The sequence below is a fragment of the Trachypithecus francoisi genome, unplaced genomic scaffold (assembly GCF_009764315.1).
Source record: "Trachypithecus francoisi isolate TF-2019V2 unplaced genomic scaffold, Tfra_2.0 Lachesis_group21, whole genome shotgun sequence".
Classification (NCBI taxonomy): domain Eukaryota; kingdom Metazoa; phylum Chordata; class Mammalia; order Primates; family Cercopithecidae; genus Trachypithecus; species Trachypithecus francoisi.
In genome coordinates, this window is record NW_022681467.1 from 17,297,786 (window position 1) to 17,319,237 (window position 21,452).

Consider the following 21,452-nt stretch of genomic DNA (forward strand, 5'->3'; position numbering starts at 1 on the left):
CAACAGAGGAGAGTCACAGAGGTTTCATGTGAATAAATGTGGCATTACCACAACCAGCAACCACATGTTACTCTCAAAACTCAGATTAAATGCTTTAAGTAGCCTGGATACAAAGAGTGAACTTTTTATCTCTAGAAGTCATGGCCATTTCCAATATAAGTAAATCCGTGTTTAGAAAAGCAAATACCAATCACAGGTACCTTTGGTATGGCTCCCGACCGAATACTGTTGATGAGGGAGCATTCTAGCACCTGTCCTTCCTGAAGAGAGAGAATACAACACAGCAATGAGCTTAAATTACGCCATACCTATGATACAGGCAAAGTGCTTGGCAAAAATTACTGATGATAAAGGCTGTGCTTATTATAGTCACATTGAAGAGGGAATTAAAACCATGTAGCAATAATTATTGCAAATAATCAGAAATAATCAAGACCCCAAGTATTCCATTTCATATATACATATATATGCAATGCTCAATATAAAAATGTTTCTAAAATCTGTTACTTTTATATATAAACCATTGTTAATAATCATTAAATATATGTGTGTACATGAAATATGAGAAAAATGCTGATTTTTATATAACTATAATTCTTTTCTTAAATTCAGCTCAATTGTTCATTAAATGTGGACACTGTACCATACATCGAATTAAGTCCCAGTGTTTAATGAGATAAACACACTTTTAATGTACCTTTTAGATTTCAGCTTGAGCATCTCTTCTTCTGGCAGATTTCTTTCTAACTCCCAAGATTAAATTAAGCTCTTTGACAATCCAGTGTTTTCTTTCGCAACATTCAATGACTTGTAACTTATCTTTTAATGTCTAACTTTGCTCCTAGACTGGAATGATAATGTCCTTAATCATCACTGTATACTTCAATGCCTGGCACATGGAGGCACATTTTTTAAAACCTTGAATGAATGAATAAGGGTAGGGCTCATCAATAGCGCTCAGTCTACTTGTTGAGAAACAAAATGGCTTAAACCACAAAGCAGAAAGAACAACTTGCTGTTCTTGGGTCATACCTTGCCTTCACTTTTCCATGTCAGAAAGAAGCCAAACTCATCCACTTTGAAGAGGCAGTTGGGTTCAAACACAAAGGATTCCTGTCAAAAATAAATGTGTTGATCTTCATGACTCATACCATTTTGAATATAATAAAAATGCAAATATTGTTGAGCTTCTAAACAAAGGCAAATTAGAAATCACTCTTTCACATCTAATATCCACAATTCTTATTGTATTATGGAATGTTTTCATTTTGAAAATCCTTTGCTTTCATTTTTGTATTGTAAAACTGATCAATTTAATAAAACATCTCGCTCTAGGATAGGTTTAAGAACAAAGCATACTGACTGAAGGCATGAAAGTCATAGAGAAGAAAGTTTCCTTAACATCTGGAAGAAGGATTCCCAAGTTCTAGCCCACTGATGTCAAAAATCAGGAGATACATTATTTTTTAAGTCACTGGTTTTTGTTTTGTGTCTTTTTCTTTTTCTTTTCCTTTTTTTTTTTTGTCTGTAAAATCCAGCATACAGTTATTTGCTGAGATTTTTGCTTTTTTATCTAACCTCATTCGGTGTCCTGTAAAGCAGGTCTTGAACAGACCCGAAAGCTAAAATGTAGGTGCTAGACTAGCAGCATGAACATCAGCTGGGAGCTTTACTGAATTGCAGAATATAGGGCCTCAGCCCAGATGGACTCAGTCAGAGTCTGGGGGGGATGGGACCCAGCAATCCCTCTAGAAGATTCCGACACACACGAAAGTTTGACAACCATTGCTTTGAACTTTGACACCAGAAACTCAGTGAAAGCTACAGAATCAAGTTTGAATAAAGAAGGAGTATTAGCCAAATTCAAGGCATCAGAGCAGCTGTGTTACACTTGCCAACCAACTTCTTGTCTTACTAGAGCACCATTATGCTTAGGAATGAGAGGAAAAGTCCATGTCAATGAGAGAAAAAGGGTGTTTGGGAAATGAACATAGATGCTGTGTGCCCTCTGACTGCATTACACCAATACTTAGCATCCACACTTCAATAAATCTACATGTTCTTTTCATGAGCTGAAGAAACTGGCTTTCTAGATCATTTCAATGCCAGCAATTAGGAACCTGTCCGGCAAAAATGGATCAAGGCAGTGCCTTAAAACAAATAAACAGTAATTACAGGATTAAGGTTTTAAGGGCCGTTCAGACTCTTAGTTTCTGTTAAAAATTACTGTTAAAATTTATATTTCTAAATTACAGCGGAACAACAACAATTATCAAGGTAAATCCAATGTCAAGATACTAGGCCATCATAAAGTATTCCTAGGGGTCCCTGAACAAAGCAGCCTTCAATCTGGGTAGTTTTCTGGCAGATGAAGAATTACCGTATGTATTTACATATTCCAACTCTGTATCAGGCGTGTGCTCTGTACTGCTGTCACTGCCATGAATAACATCAAAGGAAAGAGCATGGTATGACCTTTGCTTTTGGAGTCAAAACCCAGTTCCACCGCTTATTATGTACTTTCTCCCAGAAAGACCCTTTCTAAATTTCAGGATCCTTGTCTAACAAGTGGAAGTAGTTCCACCTACCTTTTGGGTTTATTGCTGGAATTAAATGAGATGGTGAACATAAAGCACGTAACACAGAATTCCAATTCAGCAAGTAATAGCTCTACCAATAACACATGGTTCAGACTTGTAATAGTGGTAGCAAATTACTAACAATATGAAAGTGTCAGTATATGACATTTTGTGACCCTTCAAAATGGCATTTTTGGACAGTTCAACCTTTTAGAAAAGGCTTAACCCAGAAGTTGATATTTTAGCCTTCGTGCCAGGCAGAGTGAGCAGCTCTTGACCTCACATTAGAAATTTGTTTGGTGTGGCTAGAACACCTCAAGAGAGTGACGGGGGTGTGATGGGACATGTATAGAAGAGTTGTTTCATTGCAAGGGTCTTGTGTGCCACCTAAAAAGCATTAGATATTACCTAAAAGGCCATGGTGGGTCTTATGTTGTTACTGACTAAAAAAATGAGAATTATCAACTAATCAAGACATGAGAATTAGGCCATTTCCAAATACATCCCAAGCAATATCCTGATGGTAATGAAGAACTTTGGTATACAGTGTCCAAAAGTACATCCTAAAATGGTATTTATCCAGTACACCCACAATGAATCAGCCACTATCATTACTTATGTGCACCCTATCACCTAATTCCAAGTAAGGATTTGAGATGACTCAAGAAATACAAATAAGAAATAAGAATGGGTTTCCAACTTATTTTGGGAGTGAACTTTGATTTCCTCGGCCTCCTTAAATATAAATTGTTTTTCTTCCTTTCCCCGAGTATCCCTAGAGCTTGCCATTACCACCTGGACATTTCAATTCCGAATATCTCACTCTTAGAATTCCATCTGGTCCTTCTAGCCCCTAGCTCTATAGTTTGTTCTCCCCTCCTATAATTGACTTCTTTGCAAAGTCAAATATCCCTTTTGATTGTCCCTCCCAATCTCTCACAACCCACCAGTCCCTCCTCTTTTTACTTCCATCCTTATGTAGCTTATTTCCAAAGCAGCCCAATATTGCAATCACTCCCTCACAGGTGGTTCGGAACGTCCATGTCTCATTTAGTGTTTTCTTGGCCAAAAAACGAAGTCTATTTTATGCACATTTTGTCACCAAACTTGGTGGTGAAAATCACAAAATGGAACTGTCTGGCTTTAGTTTAAATTCAAGATTATAAACCTCAAATGGATAGTCAACAGTGACGTTCAATCTTATATTTCTTTCTCAATGGTTACCTACTCTTTGAGAGGATGAGTCCACTGCTTTTTTGAAACCTGTTCACATTCACCCAATTACAGTGCTTCATCAAAGCAAGGAAAAGCCATCAGGTGGACACAATTCTCTTTCTTTCCTCCAATAAAGCATGTTTTCCCCTGACAAAGTCAACCCCCCAGCATCTGCTCTAGATTCAATCTTCTTTAACCTACACAAGCACTTCAATCCTTCATTTTTTACCACCTAACACACATCAGCTTTGTTCTTTTTCTTCACTAGATCATTCCCATCAGCACACAAATGTGTTCTAGCTGTTCCTACTTCCACTTACTACCACATGTCCCTGATCCTCTTTAGGACATAATATCCTGGAAATATTCACTGTTCCCATTACCTCTCTTCATACCATCTGAGCAACTATATCTGGCTTCCATTTCTATCACCCTCTAAAACTTCTCTGGCCAGTCCAGCATGCTGCAAAATAAGGGTGCACATCATCCCTTTCTCATCTGATTTGATCTCTGAGAGGTTGGTTATTCCTTCCTTCTTGAAACACTCTCCAATCTTGGTTGTGCTCCATTACCTTAATCTAATTTCTCCCCTTTTCCTTCTGTACTCAACTTTTACATAGTCCCAGGAGTTGGTTCTGGGAATTCTCATTTCCACTGTGTTCCTAGATTTCATTCAATCTTGTGTCTACGACATCATCTATTTCCTGATGACTTCCAAATTTGTAATAGCAGCCCTATCCTCTCCCCTGTGAGTTCAAATATTTGCTATTTGACATCTCCACTAGGATGTCTTGAAATAAGTACGTCCATAACTGAATTCTTTATTCTCTCCCCCTCTCCAAGTTTCTCCATCACAGTACTTCCTTAGTTCAACAAACGTCACTAACATCTGGTCACTTATTGAAACTAAGAGTCATCCTTAATTTTCCCTTATCTTTTCCTCTCACTTTCAGTAACAAGTCTACTTCTATAATATTTTGAATATACACCCATCTTACTCCCTCTCCATCACCATCTTGGCCCAAACCAATATTATCTCTCCCATGGATTGATCTTCTCACTTCTGTTCTTTCTGCTGCCCACAGGAACCCGATTGATTCTTTAAACTTTGAATCAATTCATTAAAACCATTCAATGGATTCCTATTATATTTAAGATAAAATCCCAACTCCTTACCATGGCCGAAAAGGTCCTGAATGATCTGGGTCCTTCAAATCTTATCTCATGCCACTCTCTGTTCACTTATTGAAACTAAGAGTCATCCTTTTAATTTTCCCTCATCTTTTCCTCTCACTTTCAGTAACAAGTCTCCTTCTATTTCTTGTTCACAACCATAAGAACTCTTTTCCTGCAACCTCTCAAGCTCTCTCTAGCATCAGGGCCTTTGCACTTGCAGTTCCTGCTGCTCAGAAGTCTCTTTCTCCTGCCCTTGGTGCATCAGGCTCCTCTTCATTCTACAGACCTTGTCTTCACCATCGCCTCCTCAGAGAGGCTCTCCCTGATCCTTGATTTAGTGACTGGCTCCCGCATCAGAATGCAACAACCTCCAAGAAGGCAGAGTCCTTGAAGCAGTCTTGTTTACCTTTGTGTTCTAGCACCTAGCACATCAAAAGCACCATAAAACTAACAAATTAACTTAAAAATGAATGAACAAATGAATGTTTTTTAAATAAAAGATTTTGCAACAGGCCAATATGTAAAACAAATAAACAAGAAGTCGCTCAAATTGAGGGGGCTGCACCAGGCCCAGAACCCATCAGGGAAGTTCTTGGAGGACTACCAAGGATAGAAGTGCATTTACAAGGGCACTGGTTGAGGCTGTCTGCCTGAAGTCAGGAGCCCCTTTTTGTAATGCATACAAACTCATGTTCCAGGTTGGCAGCGACTTTGAGGTACTTCCTGGGAATTCCTATTGAACCAGGAGCACTGTTTGACACTGTGAAGAAATCATTTTCAAAACAGGATGAGAAATCTGGGCAAAGAGAAGAAAAATAAAGTGGAATAGTAAAATAAGGCCAGAGTAAAAGGCAGCTCTCAGAAATGCCTGTCATAAGGTCGTACATAGTTATAACAGAATAGCAATTTGGCTCTGGGCTACCTAGCAACAAAAGCAAAAAAGGGAAAAAAATATTTACTAGGTGCCCATCCAGCTCATAAAATAAAAACATATCAGTTGTTGAGAGAAGCAATTATCAGAATAGAAATTCTCCAGGGGGATCTTAGAATGACACTCAGTTGACACTGAAGACCAGGCTCAAGACAAAACCCACAATCAGTTCATCAACTGTGGCTGAAAGGTTCTCGGACCAAATGCTTCAAACCACCCATGAAAAATCAGAGAGCAAATCCGAGGGATGAGAGGTAATCAGCTGAAAGGAACTAAAACACAATCTAATTTGGTTTCTCACCACCTCCTACTAACGAACATAATAACCCTACCCTCAGGTGAATAGAGACACATCATCTCTACTCTTTTTTCCCTAACAGCAGTTTTAAATTTCACATGAATCCCTCCTGACCTGAAAGTGGGCTGTGGCTCCCTGACCAGACTGAGGCCAGGCTATTGTGAAGTCCCATTGTGAGAAAAATCCTCCTCCAGATCTGGGCACTGCAGGGGAGATCATAAAAAAAGCTGGAAGGTTTCTCCTTTGTGAATCTATTTGTTTTGCAGTTAAATGGTAACAGAATTTTCTGGTAAAGAAACAAACCATAAGAGAACTTCCTGGGGGGGCTGGGGTGAGGTGAGCAGAATTTTAATTCTCGTATTAGTTAAAATTCGTCAGTCACACCTTAGAGCTTAAGGACATGTTAGCTCATCCAGCCCAACTCTTCTTAGGCCACTAGAGAACAAGGCTAGAAAGGGACAGGAACACCTTTGTGAAACTACTAAAGTGGAGGCCAGAGGGCATTCTGTTTGAGAGTCAAGAATCACTTTTGCTGGAGATCACCATTGCTAGAAGCTACTTCTGGCTCAGAGATCCCCGCTCTGAGGGGTTTGTGCCACTACAGACTTACAGAGACACTTCCCTCTCTTATCAAAGATAGAGTATATTTTTCACTTGTGTGTTATTTTTAGTATATTTTCCCCCACACATGCTGTTTCAACATTAATCAATATCACAACCCATCTTTCAAAGATTTCAAAGATTCAAGTTACTTTCAAATCAACTAAGATTAAAAATTTTTCCTTGATTTCAATTTTTAAAGTGATTCTGTTCAATAAAGTTTAATGTCCCCATAAGGAATGTTAGAGAGCTCAGCAGGCCAAATACTCTGATTGAAGTAGAGGAAATTCTTTGGATGGGGATACAGCTAAGTGGTAGTTGATTTTATTTTAATTTTGAGTTGCAGTTATTTCTTACCCGTCTCTCTTGCCCTCTCTCCCACCATCACTTCTCAAGTTAACTGCAAATGTCTGTATCTTTTTACTGTGAAGTTGGCATCTTCAAATAGGGTGTAGTCAAGTCTTATTATTAGCTAGGGACAGCTATTTCGGACTAGATCGTAAAAGTTTTAACTGTACCTTATTTAAACATTAGTTGGCCAGGTGCTTTTTTGTATTTGTCACTGGACAGATACATTAGGATGTAGAGAAATGTGAAATGGAGTAGGCTTTCACATTCCATCACAAAATTGCGTTTTCTGGGAAAAAAGACCTTCACAAGAGGTGGCAGTCCACAGTGGTTTTGAGGCCCAGGCCTTGTAGTGACCGGTTCCTGGGTTTGAATGTCAGCCTCCTCACCAGGCACCTGCTGGAGAATCTTAGCAGTTATTCTGCTTAACTTTGCCATATTTCACTTTTCCTCGCTGTAAATTGGGAAAACTGAAATCAACTCACAGGGCTTTCAAAGAATTAATATTGAGAATGTCTAAGTACCTGGGACAAAGTAAATGCTGACTAAATGGTCGTATTTATGAGAAAATAGCTACCATTTTAGGGCTATTGTGTGAGGCATTTCACAAATACTATCTCATATAAATCTCATGATAACTCTGCAAGGTTTTAGATTAGATCAACATTGTCCAACGGATTTACCATGATGATGGAAATGTGCCAGATGGGCTCTGCCCAATACGTTCACCATGAGCCACAGGGAGCACTTGAAATGTGGGTAATGCAACCAAGCTGCTGAATTTTTTATTTTAATTTATTTTTCATTTCAATAGCCACATGTGGTTAGTGGTTACCATATTGGCCAATGCGGTTTCAGAGAGAAGCGGGGAAAAAGGTTCAGAGGAGACTAAAGTCTTCAAAGCCACAGTCAATAGTAACAAACCTGAAATTCAAGCCAGCTTCTCTGATTCCAAAGCCCATGCCTGTCAGACTCGGGCAACCTTGACCAAGCAGGGCCCGCTCTGCCTATCGCCAGAAGATTGCTGGACTGTCAATAAATGAACACTGCCTAGGTAGACTCCACTAGGTACACATGGGACTCACCCTCCTTGCTTCCTGGTTTGATAAGAATGGAGAGGAAGTTAAAAAGACCTTGTTAAGGTTGAAGAGAAACAAACAGGAGTCTGAGGAAGAGGCCATAAGGGATCTCATCCAATTTAAATTACATTATGCGTGACTACCACCAAAGAGATCTCATAAACCAGGGAGAATGATGGGTGTGGCCTTCAGACTGGGAAAGCAGGTGGAGTCTGGTTTAGAATTAACCAAGAGGTCCAGCTTTCTATCAGATCCTGAAAGCTCAGAACCCAAGAGATGCTTTATGGCTTATTTATTTCCTCTCCTTATCCCAGGGAAATCCTTTAAGCTTCATACCTAGCAGATCCTTTGTGATTCTGCACAAACACTTCCTCTCTCAGAACCATAAAGTTTTATTTTTTTCAAGTTAAACTAAAGCCCTCGGTGATGATATCCTGCCATCAGAATGATTTATGGACTGATGTAATAGATGGGTACAGGTCCTTATTCAGTTGCTTTTACCTTCATGAGCTTGGTCTCTGCTTGGAAGGATGCAGAATGTTCATTCCATTTGTGCCTCTCCCAACCGCTTTAAGATTCCATGAGATAAAGGACACTGGGCCTCTCAGCTCACATTTCACATGAGGAGCTGGAGGGCAGCACAGCTGTAGCTGCTCCATCACAGACCACTGTTATGTGCTACAAGTATTACCTGGTGAAAAAATCTGTCACACAAAACAAGAGCATGTGTAGCCCCTGCATTCCTTTCCATGGCCTTTGATTATTTGGACAGATGTTCCTATTGGGTTAAGTCGTTAAACATAGACCTTTCCCCCTTCCATCAGTAACTGATGCTCAACTGGAATCCAATAGGGAGATGCAGTTCTAGTCTCCTGATGAGCAATTCAAGAGGCCCGTGGCACTGAATAATATGCCTACTATTGCTAGGTAACATATACAGTGCCTACTAAGAGCCAGGCAATCCTCTAAGTCCTTTCTATACATTAACTTATTATCCTCCCAACATTCCGATGAGGGAGGTACCATTCTCATTATTGATACAGGAGTTAGAAAGAAATTATCAGGCAGATAGTGCGGGTACAAGGGGTCCTCGGCAAGGCTTCCCTTTTAATAAAAAGTAGCCCCCAAATCATTTCTTTTCTAACAAAGAGCAGCCTGAAAAACTGAGCTGCAGACATAGATAAGCAAGCTGGAAACTTGCACGGGTGAATGCCAGCAGCTGTGCCAAGAGAAAAGGCTACCTGGAAGCCAGGTATGTTTAACACAGAGGCTCCATCTTCTCTTTTCTTTGTCACCACGTGTACAGTCAGGACCAGGCAACATGGCAGCAGCCAGCTAGAGAACCCATCTGCATAACAAAAGATTAAGGTGGAGTGGCCAGCTTCTTTGCACACTTGCAAATGACACGCCTGGTCCAATCAATCTTTCATCCCTATGTAAATCACACACCCCCTCCTTAAGTTTATCTATTAAACGTTCTGCATTTCACTGCGGAACTGGCAGCCCATTTTCTCCAGGACCCCTTTCTGTGCAGAGAGCTCTTCTCTTTCTTTTGTCTATTAAACTTCCACTCTTAACCTCACTCTGGTGTGCCCACGTCCTAGTTTTCCATGGCTGTGGGACAACGAACCTCAGGTATTAGCCCAGACAAACAACGCTGCTTCACTATTATACCTATTTTACAGGTGAGGACATTCAGGCATGGAGATTAAGTGTTTTGAACAATATGCTACACCTGCTTTGAGGCTGACACATGAAAGACTGACACTGCTCAGGAGTAGGCCCAGGTAACTGCTCAGCAGTCATACCTGAAGAAGGCTCTACTATTCTCCTTGTCACTGATGCCAGTAATCACCACGAAGGGTCAGATGGGCTTCTGAAGTGTTTTGCTTTTAATTACTGCATTTCTTATGGATTCCCCGAGAATCCTGCCACATAGATAACTGAACAACTGTGCTACTGAAACATTCCGTACTTATTACAGTTTTTTATGGGGGAGTATTTTCATTACCTCATACATTTTGTAAGAATTTTTTTCTCAGATCCTAGGACCAGGAAAAACTCTGTTCCTACTGACCTGTTGCTTTCCTTACAATCTAATGGACACTGTGAACCCTAGGACAACTGTGTTTTCTACATTGCTTTAGCCATCAGGAATACCAGAAGCAAATCTGAAGCTCACCTCTTTCAACTTTACAGATCATTTTTGCTGCCTGGAGAGTTGCTGCCTGCTAAATTTAACCTTCATTTGATGTATTCTCCCCTTGTTTACTTTTTTCCCTTCAATCTAAAATCCTTCTTCCATTATTTTATCTGGTGGTACATATTTCACATTACAGCTTCCTGTGGAAGGTGACAGAAACATGTAAGCATAAAAACCAACTCACAAGCAGCAGAAACAATTGGGTATTTTACATAGGCTTTAGGGTTTTAGATAAACCTGATCCAAATGTTGTTAGATATTCATCTCTTCATCTCTAAAAATGGAGACAACAACATCAACCACAATACCTATCTCACAGGTTATTTCTGGGCATCAGAGTGCTTGATACATAGTCTAAAGTAAGTAAATTAGTATTTTATTTATTTTATTTTATTTTATTTTGAGATGAAGTCTCACTCTGTCGCCTAGGCTGGAGTGCAGTGGCACCATCTCGGTTCACTGCAACCTCTGCCTCCTGGGTTCACACCATACTCCTGCCTCAGCCTCCCGAGTAGGTGGGACTACAGGTGCCCGCCACCACGTCCGGCTAATTTTTTGTATTTTTAGTAGAGATGGAGTTTCACTGTGTTAGCCAGGATGGTCTCGATCTCCTGAACCTCGTGATCCACCCACCTCGGCCATCCAAAGTGCTGAGACTACAGGCGTGAGCCACCACGCCCGGCCAGTATTGATTTTTTTTAAGAGACAGAATTTTGCTGTCATCCAGGCTGGAGTGCAGTGGTACAATCATAGTACTCCAGCTTTAAACTCCCGGTACAATCATAGCACTGTAGCCTCAAACTCCTGTGCTCAAGCAATCCTGCTGCCTCAGGCTCATGAGTAGCTAGGACTACAGGCATTCACCATCATGGCTGGCTAATTAAAAAAAAAAAAAAATCTTTTTTTTTTGTAGAGACAGAGTTTTGCTATGTTGTCCAGGCTGAACTCAAACTCCTGGCTTCAAGCAGTCCTCCTGCCTCAGCCTCCCAAAGCACTGGATTAATAAGCATGAGCCACTGCACCTGGCCCAGTATTGATTATTAATATAAAACACAGTAATAGTAATCATTATTAAGGTTACTAGTACTGATTATTATTAACCACCAAAGACAAATGAGGTAAACACCACATCCCTACCTTACAGATGAGAAAACTGATCTTAACTGAGGTTAGGCAAGTCACCCAAGAGGATGCAGATAATATATAATATGAGGCAGAACTACAAATACATTTTGACAGGGAATCCATTTCTGCTATGCAGATCTTTAAAAAGAGCAATGGTATTAGTGTATGTCTATTTCCAGTGAGCTAGAATACAAAGCTAAGCATAAGGGAAACCCAGAGTTTGTAACTCTGGGTTGACTTAGACTTGCTGAAAATGTGGTTTCTGCACAGGAGGTCAGCTTGTGTTTGCTCCTGCTCCACCTCCTCTATCCCACTCGGCCTAAGCCGGCCTCAGTCTACAATCAGGCCAAGAAGCTGCTGCCACAGACGAGTCATCACAACACAGTTGTCATTTTCTCCCCTTTTCAAGGGCATGTTGGGGTACAGTGAACAGAAGAGGTCATTCCTGGGTGGGGAGACTCTGCCCTGCGTCTCCCTGACACAACAGAGCACATTCTCAGATGACAAGAGGTCAGTGAAGTGAGTTATTCAGCAGCTTCTAAAGGCGATAAACCTGCTGTCTCTCTTCCATTCCAAATCCCATAGGAACGAAAATGAAAATGTCTCTCCCTCCGTCATCAACCATGAGCATTTAAAGTACCCATTCCAGCAATGACAGTGAGATACAGAGAACGCTTACTCTAGTGTCAAGTGGAAAGACTTAGTCCACCCCTTTCATTATATTCTTACCTCAGGAATAAACAGCGTCATCAACTTTCTAAGTGACCTGGCTTGGAAGAGTTGATGAAGGCTATTAAAAAGCAAGAAAGGAAAGTATACCATCTTTTCTGATCTCTCATATTACATATTTAAAAAATAAAATAAAATTTGGCCTAATGGTGCTTACCAAGGTCCTATGGTCTGAATGTTTGTGCTCTCCCCCACCAAAAATTCATATGCTGAAATCCTAATCCCAAATGTGATGGAATTAGGAAGCGGGGGCCTTGGGAGATGAATGGGATTAGTACCCTTATAAAAGAATCCAGGGAGATGGCTGCCCCTTTCATCCACCGTGTGAGGACACAGCGAGCACGAGTCATCTTGGAATCGGGAAATGGGCTCTTACCAGACACTAAATCTACCAGCACCTTGATCTTAAGCATTGCAGCCTCCAGAACTGTGAGGGATAAATGTGTTGGTTATAGCTGCCGAGTGTACGGCATTTTGTTATAGCAGCCTGAAAGAACTTAGATCCAAGGTCTCAGAAATATCCTTGGTTCTTTGAGAACTTAATCAGCTTAACTATGATTAAATCTGGGGGAGAAATGAAATGCCCAGATTAGTCACCTGGGAGAAGCCAAACTGTTTCTAATGACTGACTTTATGGTCACTAATAGCTAAGAATTCCCACTTTATCTTTTACTTGACGATATAGATGTTAAATCTCTGGGATTTGATTTGTAAAGCAGACCAGTTTGAAATGCTGAACACTCTGGATCTGTCTAGGTCGTTTTCCCTCCCTGAAACGTCTCTGCTGTGGGGATTGTGAGGCAAAATCTGGATGCTCAGATTCTGGGAGGGTTCCCTGACTCTCGCCAGAAAAGAGGTGAAGAAATTATTCCTAAAATATTCAACAACTACCTCTCAGCGTGCAGAAGGAAGGAGAAAGCGAAATGTGTTTTCAAGAGGAGTGGGTGGTCACTCAAAGTAACTTTCTTAGGCAGGGAAACTGTCACAGTAGTCAAAACAGTTGCCATAGCAACTAAAATAAGCAAAAATTAAAGAGGAACAACTTAGAGTTATGGAGGCAAGTAAACAGGATTTTTAATAAATATTTACAACAAATATTAACACATTATGTGGCTGTCCCCTCATAAAAAATCCTAAGAAAAACAGGAGACGTGCTTTGTAGTTGCACCAGAAACACCACCGCAAACTGATGAGTTCTTCTCTCTAGCAAAGCATTTCTAATTAAAACACAATTAGTTCCAGCATAATAAATTACATTGAGAAAGTAATTAAAAATATAGTGACATAGAAGATGTTTCTGAAAAGGCAGGTCTATGAAAGAATATTTTAAACTATTGATATACAGAGATAACAGACAATGCTGAATACGGTCATTGAAAGAAAAGGAATCTCAAATGACTTTTATGGAACTTCCCTCTAAATATATGCATTTCTCATTTAAATAATGCAGCTTTTGAACATGCTTTTTTTCCCCACCCCCCACCCTCCCACCCCTCCCACCCCACCCCCGCCACAAGAGCTACATGATACGTCACTCCTGTTGGACTTCTGTCTTCTGAAATAGCTCATATTTAGGCCTTAAAGATACATAGTCCCCACTGGCTCTTAGGGTCAATGCTGGCTCTGTCACTTTTTGCTGTGTCTAAAATAAATGCAGCAATTACTGGAACATCATACAAGAACCACTGCTACCACCTAGAGAATTCTGCAGTGAGCTCAGAGTTGGCCTTAGGAAATGGCAGAGGAGTCCTGAAGGCTTATCCTGAGGCCCTCTTACCCTGAGGGAAGGGCTGTTCCATCTAGAAACAAACCACAAGACAGAATCGGAAAAGTGAGCAATCCATTAGGGCAAATGCCTGTGAAAGCGAAAGGGGAAAGAAGCTGAGTGACAGGGAGAGCCTCCCAACCACGCCTCACAAACACCTGAGAGAGGAGAGGAGGGAGCAGAGAGAAATGGGGAGGAGTTGTCTCAGACTGCAGTACAGCTGAGAACATCGCCAGCTGGATTGCAGCTGCAGAGCACAGAACGCCCACCAGAGGAGCCTCACTTGGGCAGGAAAGGCCCAACTGCAGCAGCTTGCCATGTTCAGTACAGCCTGGGCAGGGACATTTTGAGGGTGCTGAAGATCCTGCAGCAAAACTGTCCAGTGAGGGGACTCCTGGAGCAGCTGCCTCTTGAAAGGAGATTTAAGCGACACACCTCCATAGCTGCCACAGATAGTGTCTCTGGCTTAACCTTTCTCTACATTCCAAAATGGCATTTTCAGTTCCAGTTCTTTGGGACATTTAAAATTCCTTAAAAAGTAGGAAGCATGCAAATATCAATGAATTTGAGTCTCAGATAATTAACTAAGGAATTGCTGGATCATAGTAGGTACTTATGAAATATTTGTTGAGTGATGAATTAATTCCCTGGTGGGGATATAGTAGGAAACAAAGTCTGTTCTCAGGGGTTATCTTCTAGAAGGATTTTAGCAATGAACAAAAAAGGGTAAATTATCAGGTAGTGATAAATATAACAATTAAAACATCCAGAAGGGTCAGGAGCCTGTGTGTGTAGGTAAGAAGGCCTCTTGGAGAATGTGGTATTTTAACAGAAACAGTATGAAGTGAGGAAGTGAACCATGAGGACTGTATAGGAGAAAGCAGTCCAGAGGGAGAACAGCAAGTGCAAAGGCCCTGAGGTCGGAGTGTGCCTAGAATGCTCAGGGAATATCAATGGGACAGTGAAATGGTAGGTCATGTAGGGGACTTGCAGGACACAGAAAGAACTTCGGAAATTACTTGGAATGAGGTAGAAACCCATTAAAGATTTAAACCAAAAGAAGGGCATAACCTGACTTCCATTCTAAAAAAAAAATCCATCTTACTTATTCCTTATGATGGCAATGTGAGGTAGGTATTATCACTCCCATTTTTCAAACAAGGAAGCTGTGGCTTAGTGCTTGGTGGGTGTTAAGACTGACTCATGGTCACATCTCTTGAGTAGCAAAGCCAAAACTGAACCTATTTCTGTTTAACTCCAAATGCATTCCCTTAACCAAGTATGTGTATTTCAAGCTTTTGGATAGAGTTCTTTGGCAAAGATTTTACCTTAAATACCACTTAGTACAAAAACCCTCTCTGTATTTGCAAACAATATCCTGGCAACTTGGCTTTTGGTGAGCATTCAAAAACTAGTCTCCTTTTCATATGTCTACAAAGTTAAGAGGATCACCTGCCCTTTCAGGTACTTGGGAGAAAAAAAATCAACAGTAGAAGAACCATGGAGGTGCCAGCATGCTGTCCTCAGCGTAACTCCGCAGTAGAAAGAGAATGCAGGCTGGACCTGGAGAAGCTATACTGACTCTGCCCATCTGCTTCAATTAACGTTCTTGACAAAGCAGCATTTCAGAGCACGTGCTTACTATTTATGGCTTTAAGAGAAAGTAGTTTATAAATTATATGTTCCTTGTTAGTTTATCAAAGTGAATATTAAAAAGATGGGCTTTCCTGCTGACAATATTTTAAGTCTATTTCCATCAATTGAAAGAAAATATTATATTCTTTTCATATAGTACATTTTACCTAGTTCCCCCCCAACCCGCCCACTAAAAAATTAAAGACTAGGGGCCAGGCACAGTGGCTTATGCCTATAATCCCAGTACTCTGGGAGGCTAAGGCAGGAGGCTCACTTGAGCCCAGTAGTTCAAGACCAGCCTGGTCAACATAGCGAGACCCTGTCTATACAAAAAAAAAAATAGCTGGGTGTGGTGGCTCTTGCCTGTAATCTCAGCTACTCGGGAGGGAGGCTGAGGCAGGAGAATTGCTTGAGCCCAGGAGTTAGAGGTTGCAGTAAGCTATGATTGTGCCCCATTGTACGCCAGCCTAGGTGACAGAGTGAGGTCCTATCTCAAAAAAAAAAAGAGAAAAAGAAAAAAATGAAAGGCCAGGTACAGTAGCTCTCACGCCTGTAATTCCAGCACTTTGGGAGGCTGAGGCAGGCAGATCACAAGGTCAAAAGTTCGAGACCAGCCTGGCCAACATGGTGAAACCCCATCTCTACTAAAAATACAAAAATTAGCTGGGCGTGATGGTACACAACTGTAGTCCCGTCCCAGCTACTTGGGAGGCTGAGGCAGGAGAATCACTTGAACTCGGAAGGTAGAGGTTGCAGTGAGCACAGATCATGCCACAGCACTCCAGCCTGGTGACAGAGTGAGACTCTGTCTCAAAAAAAAAAAAAAAAAAAAAAAAAAAAAAAACCTAAAAAGGCCCTGGTAAATACTTTCCTTTTCTTACCGGCTGATTTCTATTGATCATAAGGCAGAGGTATCAGTTTTCTTAGGGGAATGTGGGGGAAATTATATGAAAAATACAGTCTTCCCATTCTCATTTCCCTAAAAGAACTGGACTAAGAACATCTAGACTTAGTAGTATAATACTTATGGTCTAGAATAAATAAAGCAAATGGTGAGTAAAAAAGTTAAACAGGTCTTTGGTTTCAGCCTATTAATGAACTTTAGAAAGACTTTTTAATTATGTATTTTATACATCACATATATCTTCAAAAACATGTTTCTCTGCTGACAGCCATTCTGGGTCATAAAGCTGTGTGACCTGTGTATGTTCTCTTTAGCAATACACTAGTTCTGGACGCTAGCTCCATCACGTACTATATGTTGATTAACAGGCAATTCTTAAGTGACCTAAGCTTCTCTTTCCTCATCTGTAAACTGTGGAAAATCTCATTTAGTCCTCACAACCACCCGAGGGTTTAAAGAGATGACTGATGTCAAGTACTTTGCACTATGCCAAGGGTTCAATAAATCTAATATGTTCAGCCCAGATAAAGAAGTCTTTTTTATTCAACAGTTTTCACCCTTTTATCTGTGTTGCCTGTTTGAGGAAGATTAGCTGTAAAGAACTTTAAATGGATCTAATTTTGTTTCCTTCTAGTAAGTCTACAATTTCTTACCTTTCCCTAGGCCTAGGTTCTCAAACTTGAGCTGCATCATCAGAATCACTGAGAGGGCTCTTAAAACACAGATTGCTGGACCCTCCCCACAGAGTTTCTGATTCTGTAGGTCTGGGGTGGGGCCTAATAATCTGCATTTCTAGCAAGCTCACAAATGTTGCTGATGCTGTCTGAAACCATACTTGGAGATCCACTGTAGGCTAGCTGGCAGGCCATTTTTCTGCTAAGTCTATAACCAGCCTATGAAACCTCAAGCAACACGCTTAACCATTTTAAGCCCCAGTTTTGTAAACTGCAAAAGGAAGCTAAAAAGACCTACTGAAAACAGGGTTGTTTTGAGGCTTAAGTGAAATGATGTTTAAATCAGAGGCACTGGAGCCAGAACCACTCCATCTTGAACAGGGCTGGGTAAAACGAGGCTGAGACCTACTGGGCTGCATTCCCAGGAGGTTAGGCATTACTAGTCACAGGACTAGAGAGGAGGTCAGCACAACACACAGGTTACAAAGACCCCACTGATAAAACAGGATGCAGTAAGGGAGCCGGCCAAAAGCTGCCAAAACTAGGATAGTTAGAAGAAAGTGACCTCTGGTTGTCTTCACTGCTCATTATATGTTAATATTAATGCATTAGCATGCTAAAAGACAGTTTACAAATGCCATGGCAATGTCCAGAAGTTACTCTATATAGTCTAACAAGGGGAGGAACCCTCAGTTCCAGGAATTACCACCCCTTTCCTGGAAAACTCACGAATAATCCACCCCTTGTTTAGCATATGATCAAGAAATAACTATAAAAAAAGCCAACCAGCATCTTTCAGGGCTGCTCTGTCTATGGAATAGTGATTCTTTTTTTTTTTTTTTTTTTTTTTGAGGCGGAGTCTCGCTCTGTCGCAGGGACTGGAGTGCAGTGGCCGGATCTCAGCTCACTGCAAGCTCCGCCTCCCGGGTTTACGCCATTCTCCTGCCTCAGCCTCCCGAGTAGCTGGGACTACAGGCGCCCGCCACCTCGCCCGGCTAGTTTTTGTATTTTTAGTAGAGACGGGGTTTCACCGTGTTAGCCAGGATGGTCTCGATCTCCTGACCTCGTGATCCGCCCAAAGTGCTGGGATTACAGGCTTGAGCCACCGCGCCCGGCCGGAATAGTGATTCTTTTGTTTTTTTACTTTCTTAATAAACCTGCTTTCACTTTACTCTGTGGACTCACCTCTATTCTTTCTTGGGTGAGATCCAAGAATCCTCTCTCTCAGGGTCTAGATCAGGACCCTTTCCTGATCATTTATACCATTTGTCAAGTGCAAGTTCCAGCACCTACTGAGTGCTCAAAGTAGTAGTGATTTACGACTGTCCGTGCTAAAAAACACCTGTCATGATTAATTTTATGTGTCAACTTGACTAGGCTAACGCTGATGGCTGATAAAATATTACTTCCGAGTGTGTCTGTGAGGCTGTTTCTGTGTTTGAATTGATGCACTGAATAAAGAAGATCTGCCAAATACAGGAGGGCATCATCCAATCCATGGAGAGCCTGAATCGAACAAAATGGTTGAGGAAGAATGAATTCATTCTCTCTCAATCTGGGACATTCATCTTATCCTGGCCTTGGATACTGATGCCCCTGGTTCTGGGGCCTTTGGACTCAACTGACACTTACACATCATTGGCTCCCCTGGTTCTCTGGTCTTTCAGGTTTGAACTAGAACTGCCCTACTGTTTTTCCTAGGCCTCTAGCTTATAGACAGACGACATAAGACTTCGCAGCCTTCATAATCGTGTGAGCCAATCCTTCATAATAAATCTCTTCCTACCTATATATCTCTATATATCTCATTGGCTCTGTTTCTCCAGAGAACCCTCACTAATACAGCACTCTCTCTAAAACAACCAAAACAAGTAATGACAAAAATAATTCCTCAGAATTTTCAGGAACAGGGAATTCAGTGGATGAAATTGCACAGGTTTAAAGAAATGCAATTTTATCACTTGAGAAGGGGCTTCAGAATTATTAACTTGATTTAAAAAAAAATTTTTTTTCTCCCTAGACTGCTCAACAGGAAAAAGTATTCACTTTTACATGTGCTGTATATTTCATCTGACTGTTCATTTGTTCACACTTGAATGAACTCTATTAATTCAATGGCTACACCACATGCATTAACAGAGTGCAATTCCAAAGAGATGTGCAAAGAGAATGAAACCAGGATGTCCTTAGGGTCTCTTCACCACTAGCCTGATGATCTGTAAGACTGTACTCATCAACCCTAATTAAAAGGATGCCCTGGCCAACACCCTCCTGTTCACCTGTGGCCCACAGACACAGCTTGAGGTAGCTAATATTGAGCATTTTCCTCTTTACACTGCAGGCTGAGAAGAAGCAATAGAGAATCAGCACTGTAATTTTGGCCATTGAGTTTAATTCTTTAGCATAGTACAGTAGTACTTGAGGGACCTAAGTAGATCCTCAGCTAGTTCCTCATGAAACTGCCTTTGCAAAAATTATATCAGTGAGAAAAATTAACACAGTTAGCTGAGCTAACCCACCTCCCATCTTGCCTTTTCCTTAATTATTCCTTGGCTTTTGGACCAAGGTAACTTTGGAAGACGTTTAGGCTACAGTTTAAATGATAATAGGCCTTGCCCCAAAACCAACCACTTTTGTTTGAGGGGAGGGCCTGAGTCCTGCTAAGGCGCAGACACATACGACTGTCAGCCATTATTCTGGAGGTTAGAAGATATGCAACGTCTCCAGTTATTTCTGCAAATAACACTGCTCTTGTAGAACCTAAGATTGGCCTTTTGAGATATCTTTTCAGGTTTTCTTTTGCATGCCTCACACCCATGTCTCCACCTGGACCCACCTGGACTTGCCAACCCCACTCCTATGGCCCCAACCAGAAGCAATTCAGCATGATGTAATCCTTGCCCCATCCAATCAGCAGAAGCGTAACCCCCTCCCCCACCTCCTCCTCTTCCCCAAACTGCCTTTAAGAAAACCCCTAACCTAGCAGCTTTGGACCAGATAACTTGAGTACTAACTCATCTCCCATGTGGTGTGACTGGCCTTGTCTCTATTAAACTCTTTTTTTTTTTTTTTTTTTTTTGAGACAGAGTCTTCCTCTGTTACTGTCACCTGGGCTGGAATGCAATAGCACAATCTGGGCTCACTGCAATCTATGTCCTAGGGTTCAAGTGATTCTCCCGCCTCAGCCGCCTGAGTAGCTGGGATTACAGGCACCTGCCACCATGCCCAGCTAATCTTTGTGTTTTTAGTAGAGGCAGGGTTTCACCATGTTGGCCAGGCTGGTCTCCCACTCCTGACCTCAAATGATCTGCCCATCTTTGCCTCGCAAAGTGTTGGGATTACAGGCGTGAGCCACTGCACCTGCCCAAACTCTTTCTTTACTACGATGCCGTATTCTTTCTTTGTGCAGCTGGCAGGAAGAACCCTTTGGTGCTTACACTTATATTTTAATTTAATTGCCCATATTGTTTCCATACTTTCTTCCTGTCTTGTGTTGTTTCCACAAGCTCCTTGTAAATCTAGTGGGACCCCAGATTTCCTTGTCTAGTTTCCTAATGGATGTGTCTCACATCTTTCCATGAATAAGATGTCCTTCTTGCACCCTTGAAGCATGGATCTCAAGGATTACCACCTTCCATGAAACTGACCAACGCACTATTTCATGGGGGAGATGCTTCCATTCCTCCAAGAAATAGAATTATCTTCTACTTTTATGAAGAAATAAAAGCAAGCCCAAAGAAACTTCACAGAGAGGGAAGAGACATGAAAATGAGAAGAACAAGCCCCTGCTCCCCCGACCACAAAAATGAGAGCATCTTAGAAAAGAAAGGTGAGCCATCTGTTATGTATGCAGCAAAAGCTGATAAACTGATAAAATGATCTACCAAGATAAGGAAAGGAAATAGAGGATGACTAACTTAAAAATACAATACAGTAGTAAGAGAACATGAGGAGTAAAAATAATTACTTGAAACTAAAATTGTTTCATTATTACCATTACCATCAAAACCAATTTGTTACTCATTTCTATGTGGCATTGTTTGTCTTCTAATCCAGGTGCCTGCTCATTTATTTACATATTATGTTCTATGGCTGCTACTGGGCTACAATGACAAAGTAAAGTAGCTGTAACAGAGGCTGCAGGACTAATAAAATCTAAACTATTTAATATGTGGTCCCCTACAGAAAAAG

At 41.1% G+C, this 21,452-nt stretch overlaps 1 protein-coding gene across 17 annotated transcripts in view; it reads right to left on the minus strand.

The window, feature by feature from the left end:
- The window catches only part of PLCB4 (phospholipase C beta 4), a 419,870-nt gene that overhangs the window by 143,544 nt on the left and 254,874 nt on the right, over nucleotides 1-21,452 (minus strand). For all 17 annotated transcript variants that reach the window (XM_033185629.1, XM_033185625.1, XM_033185628.1 and 14 more), the window contains 2 exons: nucleotides 1,033-1,113; nucleotides 201-260 (listed from right to left, as the gene is read on the minus strand). In XM_033185629.1, the coding sequence (XP_033041520.1) occupies nucleotides 201-260; nucleotides 1,033-1,113 (141 nt within the window). The remainder of the gene's footprint in view (nucleotides 1-200; nucleotides 261-1,032; nucleotides 1,114-21,452) is intronic.